The sequence below is a fragment of the Cynara cardunculus genome, unplaced genomic scaffold, assembly GCF_001531365.2.
Source record: "Cynara cardunculus var. scolymus isolate 2C unplaced genomic scaffold, CcrdV1 Un_Scaffold_5514, whole genome shotgun sequence".
NCBI lineage: Eukaryota > Viridiplantae > Streptophyta > Magnoliopsida > Asterales > Asteraceae > Cynara > Cynara cardunculus.
Window position 1 is genome coordinate 17,188 of NW_020202446.1, and position 15,565 is coordinate 32,752.

Consider the following 15,565-nt stretch of genomic DNA (forward strand, 5'->3'; position numbering starts at 1 on the left):
TATCTTTGTATATGAATTTTTTTCAATATTATACTTTATATCTTTATAAAAATTTATTATATTTATTTACTTCTTTATTTTTATTTTATACCTTTATAATATTTATATAATTACAGTTCCATAATTAGATAAAACGATGTTCAATATTGGGTTTACGCATAAAAAGTGATTTTTAAGAGTTTTTGCCAAATACTTTATAATATAGTATAGATATACGTTTATGTATGTTAATGTGATAAAAGTGTAAAAATAAATTAATTAAGTAACTACAGAATATAAAGTATAATTTTAAAAATAAATGATGTATCATAAATTAAATAAATAACTATAAAAGTATAAATCGTAAATATTAAAAATATTTTTTCACAATATATAATATATAATAATATAATTAAGTCAAAAACTACTCAATATTGGACTCATTTCGAAGGTATTAACAAGACGATTATAATGGTGTAACTTGTTAAAATAAAAATGTATTTTTTAAACATATTTTAATTGATATACGATTATATATGTTAATTTGATAAAGGTGTAAAATGAAAAATTTAAAAATAAATGACGTAAAGTAAATTAATTAACTAATTATAGGGGTATGAAATGTAAATTTAATTTTTTTAATTTTAAAAAATTGGGTTGAATGTGAGGGGGGTGAGTATGTGAGGAGAAAAGTATGTGAGGGAAAGGGGTGAAAAAGTGACGTAAGGGGGTATCAATATCAACCCCCAAAGTGAAAAAGAGGTAAGAGTAATATAGATAAGGGTATCTTGGTCATTTAGTATTTTAAAACTTTAAGGCTTTTGCTAAATTTACTTAATAAGATAGTATAGATATGTACGTATATATTTTTGTTTACTTGTCTTCAACTATAAATTATTGTTGAATCTTGGTAGGATTTCATATAAGTGGTTATCTAACTAGGATTTCATAATCGTGATGTTACATATAAGGTGGTCCATCGTTTTCAGAGAGTCCGATATGTGCCTCTTTTCTTTTAATGATGTTTATCGATTTAGTTTACAATTCATATTAAATATTATAACGTTTTCTTTACTTTTACAGAAAATTGAAGCCTTAAGGACCGAACTTAGAGATTTACAGGAAGAAAATCAGCGGCGGAGGAGGATCGACGGGGGGCGGAGGAGGAGCGACGGCGGGCGGAGGAGGATCGACGACGGGCGGAGGAGGATCGACGGCKGGCGGAGGAGGAGCGACGGCGGGCGGAGGAGGAGCGACGGCGGGCGGAGGAGGAGCGACGGCGGGCGGAGGAGGAGCGACGGCGGGCGGAGGAGGAGCGACGGCGGGCGGAGGAGGAGCGTCGGCGGGTGTTGGATGAGAGATGGGATAAACAACTTGAAAATATGGCTGCTTTGGTCAGACAGCTCAGGATTTCCTCCCGCCATCATATTGAATATCATCTGTATGTTTGTAACAATTTAGTTTTTGCTTGGAACAATTGTGTGCTATTTTAAATTGGTCGGGATAGTTATTATTTAGTTTAACATATGATATTTAGCGGCATTTCATCTTTTTAGCTTTTTTTAATATTTACAGATTTACAGGTTTTAAATATTTACTGAAAAATTATTTTAAAATTAATAATTTTAAAATAAATATGAAATAAATTTTCAGCGGATTATGAGCGGATAAACTCGTCGGAAATATTTAAAGAATAAAAGTTAATTATCTAAAAAACAATAATTTTAAAAAATATATAAAATATATTTCCGGCAGATTACCGGAGGAGATATCCGCGAGAAATATTTAAAAAATAAAAATGATTATTTTAAGATAAAATCAAATTTCCGGCAGATATATTTACCGGCATATATGTCCGCCGGTAATTTAATTCAAATGTTTTAAAAAACTCGTTAATATTTTCTTAATTTAATCAAGATTTTTTTATATAAACCGGGGGAAATTTCCGGCGGCCATTTTCCGACCGAAAAAAAATCCGCCTCAAAATTAATCACCGGCGCCTCTTTTTCCGGCGGTCTTATCCGCCTGAAATTCGCCGAAAAGTTTGTTTTCCGGCGGATTTCTGATACATAGAGCCGCCGAAAATGTTGACCTGTTTAGTAGTGAATTTGTCTTGATCATGGTACCTCTGACTAATATTGTTGAAATAAATTTGTTAACTAAGTTAAATCAAGAGATAATTTTAGTCTGTTTTCCTATATTTTTGTCTTTTTTCTATTAAAAAAGTAAACTGATATATATATATATATATATATATAGAGAGAGAGAGAGAGAGAGAGAGACTCATATCAATAAGAATATCAAAATAAATAAAATAAGATGCCGTTTTATTATATTTGATTTGTAAATTAAAAAATCAATTATAGGGTAAAGTGCACGAAATAGTAAACTATTTTTACAAATTTTCTTATTATAGCATTATATTTTCAGTTTTTTCTTATTAATAGCAATGTATTTTCAAAATATTTTTTATTGGGGCATTGTACTTTCAAAATTTTACCCGTTATAGCATTTGGTATCCTTTTAAATTAAATTTACCCATTATATCAGGTTTCTTTGTCACTTCATCGTCCATGTAGGTTGTACAAATGTATGATAGTGCTGATATAACATTTCTTATTATAGCATTGTACTTTCAAAATTATTTTATTATAACATCACCAATTTTTATTACAACATTGTACTTTTAATAATTTTCGTATTTATTCTTTTACATGATTCATTTAAAATAATTAATTCTTGATATTTTAAATCTCAAAGCATTAAAATAATAAAAACTAGTTACATTTTTTTACGTAAAAAGGTATTTTTCGGGGTCATATTTATCATTTTATTTTCTACATTTATATGACATTGACTTTTGTTCGTAGGTTTTCTAAATTTAATTTTATTGTTTAATTATTGTTCAAATACGTGTTTCACGTTTATATTAAAAAATTGATACTTTAGAGAAATTTCCAAAAACTTGATTGTGGTGACAAAAATAATCACGTCACCATGCCGAAAATAATTAGATTGTTGGTACAATGATTTTTAACAACGATTCAATCTTAAAAGATTCAAATACTTTGATGGTTAATCAATCACTTTAATATTTTATAAGGGTCAATTTCCGGTGAGATGGTTGTGAAGAGGAGAATTTTTGGGTGAATTGATAATGCCGGCGGTTATAGTGGTGGGGAGTTCGTTCAGATTGGGTTGAAATAGGGAAAAGGTGATTGGGATTTTGTAGTCAGGGTTTAACGAGGAAGGTTGTTCTTAGCAGGGCGCCATCGGCGACCATTGATGCTAATGTAGAGGAGGAGGAGGAGGAGGAGGACAGGCCGAGATGGATAAAGGGAACATGGGGAGAGATACGTTTGATCTTTTGTAAACATGCTTAATTTCTAAAATATTTTTTAGTGAGCATATTTTATTAAGTTTACAATGTTTAAATGATAAAAATATTAAAATTAAAAGTACAATGCTATAATAGAAATTGGTGATGTTATAATAAAGTAATTTTGAAAATACAATGCTATAATAATAAATGTCATGTTAGCACTATCATACATGTGGATAGCCTACGTGGACGATGAGGTGGCAAATAAACCTGGTATAATGGGTAAATTTAATTTAAAAGGTTTCCAATGTTATAACGGGTAAATTTTTGAATGTACGATGCCCTAATAAAAAATATTTTGAAAGTACATTGTTGTAATAAGAAAAACTGAAAGTAGAATGCTATAATAAGAAAATTTGTAAAAGTAGGTTACTATTTTGCGCATTTTGCCCTTAATTATATTAAAGACGTTTTTTTTTATGGTTTTCACTTTTTTTATGATTTTCAATGATTTTGGTGTTAAAATATCAAAAACAAGCATTTTTTTTGAAGTATTATATACTGCAAATGCAACAAATAAACTCATACACCTTTTTCACTTACGGTGAGGTTTGAACCCCTAACCTCCTAGAAGGCCAAAGACTACGATACCACTAGGCCAAATGCCCTTTCATTAAAAAACAAGCATTTTTATTGCAATCGTGTAAAAAGAACAATAAAATTAAATATTCTTAATATAATTAATTTTTTAATTTAAACAAATCAAATAATAAAACTATATCTTATTTTATTTATTTTGATATACTCGTACATACATACATACATACATACATACATACATACATACATACATGTATGTTTGGGTTCACGTGAGACAAAATTGTTTTCATGAGACAACAAACACGATTTTTATAGTTGAAATTTCACAACAAAATGTTGTGAAGGTAAAAGAAAAGCCGCATCTTCACAGCAAAAGTATTTTGGTGTGAAGTTTTAAGTGTAAAACTCGTGTCTCACAAAAACAGTCTTGTCTCACATGATCTCAAGTCCACACACACACACACACACACACACACACATATATATATATATATATATAACACCCTTGTTTTATGAGAATGTGAAAACATTTATGGGCCTCAAAATTATTTAACCCATAATCAAAATTAAAAGAAAATAAACTAATTAATTAAGGATAATCATGTGATTTCGTATTTATCTGTAATTTTGGTTACATCCTTATCTCTAACATCACATATATAATATGTCGCTAACAAATAATTATCACATTATTATCACAACAAAATCACATACTAAACAGACAGAGCAATGAATATAGACGTGATCATCATTGGTTTTCAATTATCACATCGCTATCACAACAAAAATAACATAATTATTAAATGATTATCACATCATAAAAGTCTTCAACTTATCAAATCATTATCATATTATTATCACAAGAAGATCATATAATTATCACATCATTATCCAGACACGTCGACATAAAAAATCTGATGATAATAACAAAATTTAAGAGATAAGGATAAATTTAGGATAATAGAAAATTATGGATAAATACTAATTAATTTTCATTTATTCTAATTTTTATTATAATGTTAATTGATTTGGAGGCCCAGAAGTGTTTTCATATTTTCGTAAAATAAAAATGTTCTCATTTGTACCATTATATATATATATATATATATATATATATATATATATATATATATCATTGTGTGTATGTATGAAAAAATTGTTTTTTTTTTTTCCTATTTTAACAGGGGAAAAGCAAAAAAGTTGGCAAAGGACTAAAATGATCATTTACAGAGTTAACGAATTTATTTTAACGATGTTAGTCAAAGGACTCATGGCCAAGACAAACTGAATACCACATGGGCCAAAACCATAATAGACATCTCATAGGAATCCTAGTCAGAAAAACATCAAAACACAGGGACCAAATCTATAATTAGCTCTTAAACTCGTATAATGTTAGCTTTCTTGTTAATTTAAAGGAATATTAAAGTTCACTTTTGGTCCTTAATATTTATAATTTTCAACCAATATCGTCCCTGATCTTTAAAGCAAAGGGACTAAAACCATTAAGAATTGACAAACATAAGGGATCAAATCTGAGTTTTTAGAGTTAAAAAACGGTATATGTTAAAAATTACAAATGTTAGAAATGAATATTGAACTTTACACTTTAAACAATGTCAAGATAAAAAATTAGTTGTTTTACAAAAAAATGATGGAATTGGAAAGAAAAAAAATAACAAACAAGTATGGTCGAAGGAATAAGATGTTTAGTTTCATTAAAAAAATTTAATACCTCTAATCAAACACCATTTGGATGCTTAAAAGATAATATTTGGATGCTTAAAAGATAATTGTTCTTTATTGTTTCCACCAGTACGATTGAATATGTTATTATTTTTTATACAAAAAAGTTAAAAAGTTTATTGAGATGACAGATTTAAAGGATATTTTGATAATATTATATGATGTTGTAATCTCAAAAAAGAAAAAGATTATTTTGTATTACTTTATTTAATGTGATATTTGTAGACATTTTAACTTTTGTTTATCTATTCTATCAAAACTAAAAAGAATTCATTGGAGATGTCCATTAAGTCATTCACACAGTTAAGCTTGTTAAACCGTAAACCAACACCACCTTAGACGACTAAACAACGAGAATGGTAGTGGAGGTCAGAGAACGAGCAAAAGCCTTGTCTTCAAGACTCGAGTATTCTTCACCGGACCTTTCAAACCCGTCTTCAACAAACAAGAAGCTCAGGCTTTTTTGTGCCTTCTTAGTCCCGTCCCAACATCACCTCATACTCATATAGTAGAGATGGACTTTCAAGTCCCCGCTACAAATTTTAGGAATTTCAAGACCCATTTTTCAATTTTTTTCTAACTTGTCATAAATTAAGTTAATATAATATTTAAAGTGTATTTGGATGCTAAATTTCAGACATTGTAATTATAAACATTTTTATATAGAAAAGACTTTAAAAAAACCTGTTCGTTATAAAACTTTGGGACGAGGACCACTTACTCGTTTTAAAACCAGACCGTCTGGCCCGGTTTTTAAAAGAACCGATTTTTTGTCATTCCTACATGAGATGAGATGAGAGCATAAAGTGCATAAATAAAGCAATGAAACTAATCATTGCTGCATCACTTATGAAGAAAAATCCATATATACACGTTCAATGTTACATACAAGGGAAACCTACAAGTTAGTCTCCAGGAATGCTTGAATCGCCAAACCAGCCGCCCAAATATCGTCTTCTAATACGTGTTCTTCCGGGGAATGACTAATGCCTCCACGACACCGCACAAATAGCATACCAACCTATTCAAGAAAAAACACCCATGAGTCCGCCTTGGCGTTAATGAACCGTTTCTATTTCACTACCCGTGGTAGGGAAGAGATAGATAAGAGGTGGGGTGCTGATAGAGATAGATAAGAGGGATGTTTGTGTGAAAATTGGCCCGATCGGGGTTTCTTGAGCCGAGCTTTTAATCAGGCCCTCAGATAAAGTTGGCCTGATCGAGTTTTAAGGCCAGGATTCGGGCTTGCTTGGCCAGGATTTTCCAAGCCAGGCTTCGGGCTTAGGCCTTTCTGTGCATCTGTACTTCTAAGCGGGATATACCAAGTGTGTGGAGATAGATATGATAGGAGAACGAACCTTGGTCAAATGAGAGAGAGCCATTGCATCGTGTCCTGCACCACTCATAAGCAGCGGCACATCACCAATATCCTCACCTGTCATGCGCTTTAAAGCAGCGTAAGCTGCGGATTTCAGCTGTGAATTTAATCCATCGTCACAACTTACAGCATTGGCATCATGCTGTAACAAATTAACAACAAAAATGAGCAAGAGAATTACCGTATATGGTTGGGAAGAAATTAGAAAAACAAAAAACGAGTGAGAAACTGCACCTTACGGTCCATGAAACAAGAAACTGAACGACGATCACATATGGTATGCATCTGATTTGACAACTCGTATAAGATAGCCTCCCTTCCTATGTCATCTATGGTACGAATATCTATGGTAAATGATACCTGAAAGCATAATAATAATGAAAATAAGTGAATAAAAAAAATACTCGGGCTATTTAACCACATGACCTCCTATGGAAGTCATTTTTACAAACTAACCTTCTACTGTATTTTCAAGATTTTATGGGGGCAAACTGTTTTGTTTTTGATAGATGACCTTAAATGAGTTTTAAGTTCAGAGCATGACCTTCTCAAAATCTTTTTAGCTCAATGACCTTCATTTGACCTACCTCTGGTTCAAACCAGTCCGCTCTGGTAAAACCTTAGAAATACACTAGAGGGTCATTCTGCAATATGAGTTTCCGGAGAAGGTCATTGAGCTAAATAACCCATGTTGAAAGATTACTTAGAAAATAACCTTCTGACAGATATTTTTTAAATGCATGACCTTCTAACATATTTAAGAATGCTTATGTCTAATAGAAGAATGCCGCAAAATCTGTCAGAAGGTCATTATTCTTTAAAATAACCGTTGCTGTACACCAAAGGCAGTTTTTAACGCAAGAGACAGGTCATTTGAAGATTATTGAATTAAAAAAAAAATGCAGTCATGCTCCTAACTAAAAACTCATTTAAGGTTATATAACTAAATGACCCATCAATGCTCCAGCATATGGACACTTGTCACTTGGGCAATAACCTCAAATGAGATTCTTAATTAAATACATAACCTCTGGACCTATTAAAAGAGAAGGTCATGGATTTAATTAAAATCTCATTTAAGGTTATATACCTAAATATCTCTTATGGGACACTAATGTACTTGCCTGGCCTGGAATGACATTACTCGCACTGGGCCAAGTTGATATTTCACCAACGGTGCAAACAAGAGATCCAGAAAGAGATTCAACGGAAAAAGCATTGCAGTGTCCTTTACTTGATATAAAATCCTGTGGACGTTTACATAGGCTTTCTAAAGATACGATTAATTCAGCTGCAGCAACCATAGGGTCTTGACGCATAGACATGGGAACTGTTCCGGCATGTCCTTGTGATCCTCTCACTGTTAGCTGCAAAAAGGAAACAACTTCATTGTTCACATGGAAGCCATTTTTTAGAAACTAACATTCTAGGTTTTTTCAAGGTTTTATGGGGGCATGTTGATTAACCCCAGTGGCAGGTCCATTGAAGGTTATTGAGTTAAAATATAATTCTGACTTTCTTTATAAAATTTCCGGCCATCTCTCCTACATAGTGATTATGACCCAAAAACCAAAAACCCAGTCAATAGTGAATCATTCATATTAGATTTTTTTGATTATTTATTCATTCGAATTTTTCGCCTATTTCTATATTTTTTTCGAGATTCAAGGCTAATTAGGTCACGAATTACAAATGCCTGGAAAAGAGGGAAGCACCCGTGCGAGAGGTAGTGGTCTAAATGAAAACTCGTTTAAGGTCATTTAACCGAAGGACTCTCCTAAATGATGTACCATGATGGAAATGGGAGACTTTATACAAAAAGAAACTGTTTGGTGTTCGATGAATGATAATAACATGAAATAGCGATAAAACTCAAGCATGGTGAAGTGGTTATTTGGGATTCTCGCTAGGTATCCTATGGGTTCTTCAAAAGTATTCTACTCAAAATACGTCATGTGTCAAGTTCCTGGTATAAGAGCATTTGGTTCCTTGCGTCTCTGAGGAGTTTAACTTCCACATTAAGAATTGGGCAAAATTACCAAAGGTTAATGGCATATATAAAGTGTATGTGAGTTTGCCAAATATAAAGTATTATATACTTCAAAAAGAATTGGCAGAATTGCATGAAAATGCAATGTATATTGTTTTGGTTTCTATAAAATGCCTTGTACTTTCAAAACCTTCATTTGGTGTCAGATATGATATCTCAAACATTTAGACTGAAGTACGTTACACATAATAGGAGTAAGATCAAACTAAGTTGCTTTTTCATTCAATCTCATATGTAAACGAGGTACCTAAATGTTTGAGATGTCACATTTAGGTGCCAAAATGAAGATTTTGGAAGTAAGTTACACAAAAAGTACACTGCATTTTCATGCAATTTGCCCTTAGGAATTTTGTACAAAATCAGATTACTGGAGTAGGGTTCATGATTTCAGCAGAGATATCATAACATGACAAACATACCTTTAACCGTGTTTGTCCAGCAATTCCTTTTACCACAGCAAGAGGAAGACCGATGGATTCCAGTACAGGTCCCTGTTCAATATGAACCTGCACATATAACAAGAATAAATGAGGGGCTAGCTTGAAAGAACACAATTTTTTAAATGCAGAATACAAAATCAACATTCAGGGGATGATACATGAATCCAAGACATCGAATTGAAATCCATGTATCAGATTGTGGGTCCTATATTCAATTTTCCTTACATCAAGAAAATTAGATTCGTAATTACTTCATTCTTCTCAAACAATATAAATAGGGCCCATAAAATAACCAAAGCAGACATACTAGTATACCTCACTCGAAGGAACATAGGCATGCAAAAAGCCTAACGAGACACAGAGGCTGTTTCAGAGAAGATCTCCGGTTTGCAAAAAAGAAAAAGGAACATAACTAGAAAGCTCAACGAAAGGCCACATATAAGCAACAGAGTTATATAGGCATGCAAAAAGCCTAACGAGATAAAAAGCACACTATATCTCTAACACAAGAAACTACCAACCTCTGTGAGGACTTCCCCACCCCCAACCCACCCTCTAGCCTCCCATCCCCTGCCCCCAAATGGCCAAAAAATGGAGATGACAAATGGCCAAAACATTTAATTTCTAAGGCATGATTCACAAATAGAAATGCAAATATAAATGTTGCTCGGGAGGTATTCTGACAGGCTCTATGGGTTATAAGTGCTACACCTGGCAAACTTTTAACAAGAGATTGAAATAATACCCTGCTCAATTTATAGTTTCAAAATAACCTTACTCAAGAATTTCAATATGAATACTTCTTGGATTTATACTTGCCTCTACATAGCCCAAAACGGTCTCAGGTTCATATTTGAGCTGACTGAGGTTTTCTTCAGTAGTGTCTATCAAGTTTTCCTTTAAAACATTCTGCACTGTCAAACCACTGAATAATGTTTCTGTAAGTTTCACTTGGACTCATAAGCTCTCATGAACAGGATATAAGACACATAGCAAATCATTGTACCTCTTGTCAGATATCTGCAATGTTGAAACAGGTAGTACACCTGCAATAGCTGCACTTCCTAGAAATGTGGATTGAAATCTAACTCCTTCTTCATCACTAAATGCAATTACCTGCAGTATCCCAAGTGTAAGAATGATGAACATCAAAGACTTGGTGTTTTCAAGAATTAAATATAATCCCAATGTGAAAGATGTTTAAAACTTTTCAAGATTATGCCATTAGATTTTGAGTCAGACAATAATTGCCAAGAAAATTAATTAGCAATGCAAGTAATTCCATTTTCGTGTTGAGTTTCAATTGCTTTCATTGCTAAATGATTTGATTCAACTATATGTTTGGTGCATTGGATCTTCTTACCAAGGTTCCAAGTCATTTTACAAGAGTTTTTCTGATTGCATTTAGGAAAGAGGTCATCTCCTTTACTCAAACCTGTGAAATTTTGGTTACAGAAGTAACCTTGCTCCAAGACTCACCGGTTGGAACTATTTGCAGATGTGGGTGTGCAATCCAAAACAATCAGTTGAACCCAAACCAGAACCAGGAACCAACATTCTGTCTGGTTCTCAAATAGAAGTTGATTGAAACATCTTTTGTAACTTCGAAATTTGTTCTTATTTTAGTACTTTAACGTCGATATCTTCTCTTTTCTTTTATATATTTTTGCTTGAACCTAAACAATCTTCATCAATTTTAACCTTAAAAAGGAATACCCTTTTATAGTCACACATACACTCCTATTTTGGACAGGGGGTGTTGAAAACAACATTTTGTTACTAAATTGCATGTTCTCTAATTTCAAAACTGGATTTGATTTATGGTCCACTACAACAGATACATGAATTAGTATACTAAACTTCATCAAATATTCTTTTTGGTCAGACCTCGCCAATTATATGTTCATATGGGAACTGAATGTATACAACTTTTAGTATAGCATCCACATAAAAAACACGAAAAGTTGGAACTTACTTCAACTGGATGCCTAAGATGCCTTAACCTTCCTGTGATGTTCAATACTTTCAAAGCCGATATAGCAGATATTATACCAAGCGCACCATCAAACATACCAGCATCGACAACAGTATCCTGTTGAAAGATGAAAAGGAACTCCACTACTAAGTGCAAGATATACCGTGGAAATTAAGAAAAATAAGATTTAAAATAAGGAAAACGTTAAAAGCTTGTAATTAGCAAGAACAAAGTTATAGCCTTACCAGATGAGAACCAATTAGCAGATCCTTGTTGTCAGCATTTGGTGGTTGAATTCGACCATGCACATTCCCCAATCCATCCACCCACCTGGAAATTAATTGGAGTCTCAGTTGAGGTTTCTCAAAACACTAAGTGAAGATGGAGAGAAGTGCTCATCTCACGTTGTCAAACCTGCATCCTCCATCCACGTACGGATAAGATTCCCAGCCCTGATAGAAGCTGGGCTCATGAAAGTCCTCTCAAGATAGCCATGAGCATCACTTACCTGTTATTCAATGCAAAAATAATTCATCAGCAAATACCAACTTGAACTCAATCAGGTATATGTTATGAGCCCATGCATGCAAGGTTCTCATTAGAGTAATTTACAGAGAAAAATATAAAATAACTTTTTTTTTTCTTGACAGCAAGTAAAAAGAGAAAATGCAAGGAAGCACAAGAAGATTACAGAATATGATTCAAATTTGGCAAGACTTCATAAAAGTTGCATCATTGTACTTAATACTGGATACTGAATGCAAGAGTTTGGCAAGCACGAATGACTCTGCTAGACGTTACTTATGTAGACTTCTTCATGCCATTGGAAGAAATGGGTAGATCCACGGGATTTTGTCCACAATATTAGGATTAACATCGAGTACACTTTGTAAGTTGCAACTATTTAAGCAAAATCTATCTTTCAGGCTTACCAATGAGATGACAAGAAGAATTATGATGCAGTGATGTCCTGGATCGACCAAATAGAAAGGTACATGTTGGCTGTATAAGTTTATGATACCATCTGTATTATACAAGGGATGAGCTGTTTTGCAGTATAAACCAGATGATAAAGTTCAATTTAGTTTAACCACATAATGCAAATTTATTAATCCAACCTAATGATTGTAATGCTTTGGAAGATTAAGTAGCCACCCTAAGGAAAAAAAATTGCCTTCTGCTATCACCTATTCCTTGGTTCCTTTGTTACCAATAAAGCTCATGATATACACGTGTTACAGAATAACTTTCTGTACATAAATAAAACAATTCTCACCAAGTATCGAAGTTAAGTTCACTCAGCAGCCAAGGATTCAAATCTTAGACATTCCTTCTGTTACTTGAAGAATGTAAATCATACCTTTTGAAGGTAAAATTACTTATTTGACAATTACCATTATTACAAAAACAATTATGATATGATTTAGGTCAAGAAGATTCTCCTACTTTGTCATTATTAAAGTGTATCTTAAGCAAATTATCAACAGTGATACATTCTCCTAAGATAAAGCAAGAAATCCTTCATTTTATGGACTAATATAAATAAGCATTAGAAATTTATAGTACACAGGTAAATAACAAGGTGAACCAAGTAAAACAATATAGCTGAGGCAACAAAAACTTCATTGCAATGGACCAATACAGGTAAAACCCACTGGAGATTTTAGTATACAGATAACTTTACAATGTGAAAAAAAAAATGGCAATTTTCAACATTGAGCAGGCAAAGTGCATGTTGTAAAGCACATTTATTCACATGATACATCTACTCCATTCAAGATTTTGACAAGGTGGTTGAGAATTAGCACAATTAATGTGGAAATTGCCTACCCCAGATACATACATCAACTTTAGTTTTCTACACCCCATTTGGATTTAAAGTAAAAAGATAAAATCAGGTTTGAAGCCATGTACCTTTCCGAGCTCGTAAAGTCTTGCTGCTGCCTCGTCTCTTAAGATTTCAGGAAACAAATCATTCTTTAAACCTTCAATATATTCAACATAAGGTAGAATAAGGGGACATATTTCACATCACATATAACATATCAAGAGTTGCTGGATAAATCTACACTCCCTCCATTACTAAAAAATCCTTCTGAAGATCAAATGAGTTGCTATTTAACAGTGAATCGAGCAAAAACTTGTAAACACTAAAAAGAAACAAAAAATTGAGCTGAAAATCTATACAATAAAAATAAACATCTTACATCACCATTCATCAGAATCAACCATCGGTAAGATGCAAAAACTGAACTAGATCAAAAAATAATAAGAATAGTAAATTTCCTCCCGCAAATATAAAACCCCTTCAACGAAATGCATGCGTTTTCTTGACATATTTCAGTCTTCATAACAGTTTATCACAATTTTTTCTTACAAAAACCGTGTGAAGAACATCTAATCTAATACAGATGCTTTTGATTTTCCAGCAATATTTGCTGCTGGGTAATATAATTGAAAACCACAGCAAAAAGCAAACAAAATCTATTTCTGTCAGAAATATTCTGATTTTAGATTTCGAAACTGGAGATCAATTAAACGTAACAAAGAATCAGAACAGAACACCAACGTAGCTAAAAAAAGCGCCAGCAATGAGATTAGGAATGGACTTGAAAGTATCTAAACAATAATTTACGAAAAACAACCAAAAAAATCAGTTCTAATCGATCCAAATAGCATAAAACAGCAAGAAGTATAAAAATCGGAAACCGAGATGAGAAAATACTGTTGGAAACGTGCTTAGAAACGGCGGCTGATCGTTGAGAAAGTAAAAGGATGACGATGGGGAAAAGTGAGATAACACATGGAGTCGATTTGGAGGATTTACAGAGTTTGTTGTTTGCAGCGTGAGACGCCATGGTTATGGCTGCAAGCTCGCAAGCAGAGAAGCAAGCAGGCCACGCAACTCTCTCTAATGGCTGCTATGCTTCTGCCCGTGGATTATTCCCACCACCTCCACCTCTTTAAGGACAAGTGATACATTTTCATGACAACCCATCAAGTTTAGTGAAATGACATTTTAACCACCAAAAAGAAAAAACAAATCTAGGTCAAACAATAGCATGTTAAAGATGTTTGCCACATTATGAATCACACTTTTTTATGGAAAGAAAAAAACAATAGTCTTGTAAATGGGATCCAATGACTGTTGGACAACATGTAGATGTTGATGAGAATATATTGTAAAAAATGTAGTATTATATACTTAAAAAAAACAAATGAAGACCCATTTCCGGATGAATTTAATCAAGAAGAAACAATTAAGTTCCTACACACTCCTTTTATTCGACCCTAACTAAGCTATAGACATGGTCGGTTCTAGGGTTTTTTCATACCTTGAGCAGAAAGACTAAAAAATGCCCGTACTTAATATGCAAACAAATCAAACATATTATGAGTTTGGAACCTAATCAATCTAGACGGCTTATCCTCACGTTGATTTTTATTGTCGTTCTTGATTGATAATGTCTTTTTGTAGTATATATATATATATATATATATATATATATATTTATTTATATAAGCATCATAATGTAACATCAAGCTACGTTAAACTTTAGAGGCTTGCATATTGTGATTTCTGCTCAAACTAACCCTAATCATAGATCTAATAATGTTTCTCTCCCATAGTTTGGTGTCTAATTGTCTTAAACCGTGGAAAAACTTTAAGACTATAGTTGCACGGTAACTTTAAATGGTCTAAACATATTTAGGCATTAAGTGTTGTGTGGTCTAAACAACTCGATATAACCTTAAGCCACAACCAAACTATGGGTGACAAACATTATTGGATCTATGATATTCAACAATGAATCAGGAAAAAACAAACAAAATAAACAACAATCATCAAGAATAGTATTATGATTGTTAAGAAACACAAAAAAAAAATTGAAACTAGTTAGTAGGTCTAAGTTGTTGACCCTGGGCACTTGGGATGCCCATGCCTAGGCCACCCTTGGTTATAAATCTCGTGGTCGTGTGTACCAAACATGATTTGGGGTACTATTCTTTGCTTGAATAGCCTAATGTTGGGACTTAGATCTTGATTATAAAAAGTGGTTCTTGTGCACTTTTG

The 15,565-nt window shown here is 32.8% G+C and overlaps 1 protein-coding gene across 1 annotated transcript; it reads right to left on the reverse strand.

Annotated features, from left to right (window-relative positions):
• Positions 1 to 6,454: 6,454 nt before the first annotated feature.
• Positions 6,455 to 14,425, reverse strand: LOC112504412 (allantoate deiminase 2). The gene is made up of 12 exons (XM_025108354.1): positions 14,216 to 14,425; positions 13,405 to 13,475; positions 11,895 to 11,998; positions 11,736 to 11,820; positions 11,491 to 11,607; positions 10,522 to 10,631; positions 10,335 to 10,440; positions 9,495 to 9,581; positions 8,150 to 8,392; positions 7,260 to 7,385; positions 7,006 to 7,167; positions 6,455 to 6,668 (listed from the first exon to the last, which is right to left on the reverse strand). The coding sequence occupies exons 1-12, from the start codon at positions 14,346 to 14,348 to the stop codon at positions 6,546 to 6,548; spliced, it is 1,467 nt and encodes a 488-aa protein (XP_024964122.1). The 5' UTR covers positions 14,349 to 14,425; the 3' UTR covers positions 6,455 to 6,545.
• Between the last annotated feature and the right edge of the window lie 1,140 nt (positions 14,426 to 15,565).

What these genes read in the sequence shown, in the direction of transcription:
- LOC112504412 (XM_025108354.1), bottom strand. Translation starts at nt 14,348, where the DNA reads ATGGCGTCTCACGCTGCAAACAACAAACTCTGTAAATCCTCCAAATCG. An exon ending in TTCTAAGCACGTTTCCAACA is followed by an intron (nt 13,476 to 14,215) that starts GTATTTTCTCAT and finishes AATATATTGAAG; the next exon opens with GTTTAAAGAATGATTTGTTT. An exon ending in GAGGATGCAGGTTTGACAAC is followed by an intron (nt 11,821 to 11,894) that starts GTGAGATGAGCA and finishes ATTAATTTCCAG; the next exon opens with GTGGGTGGATGGATTGGGGA.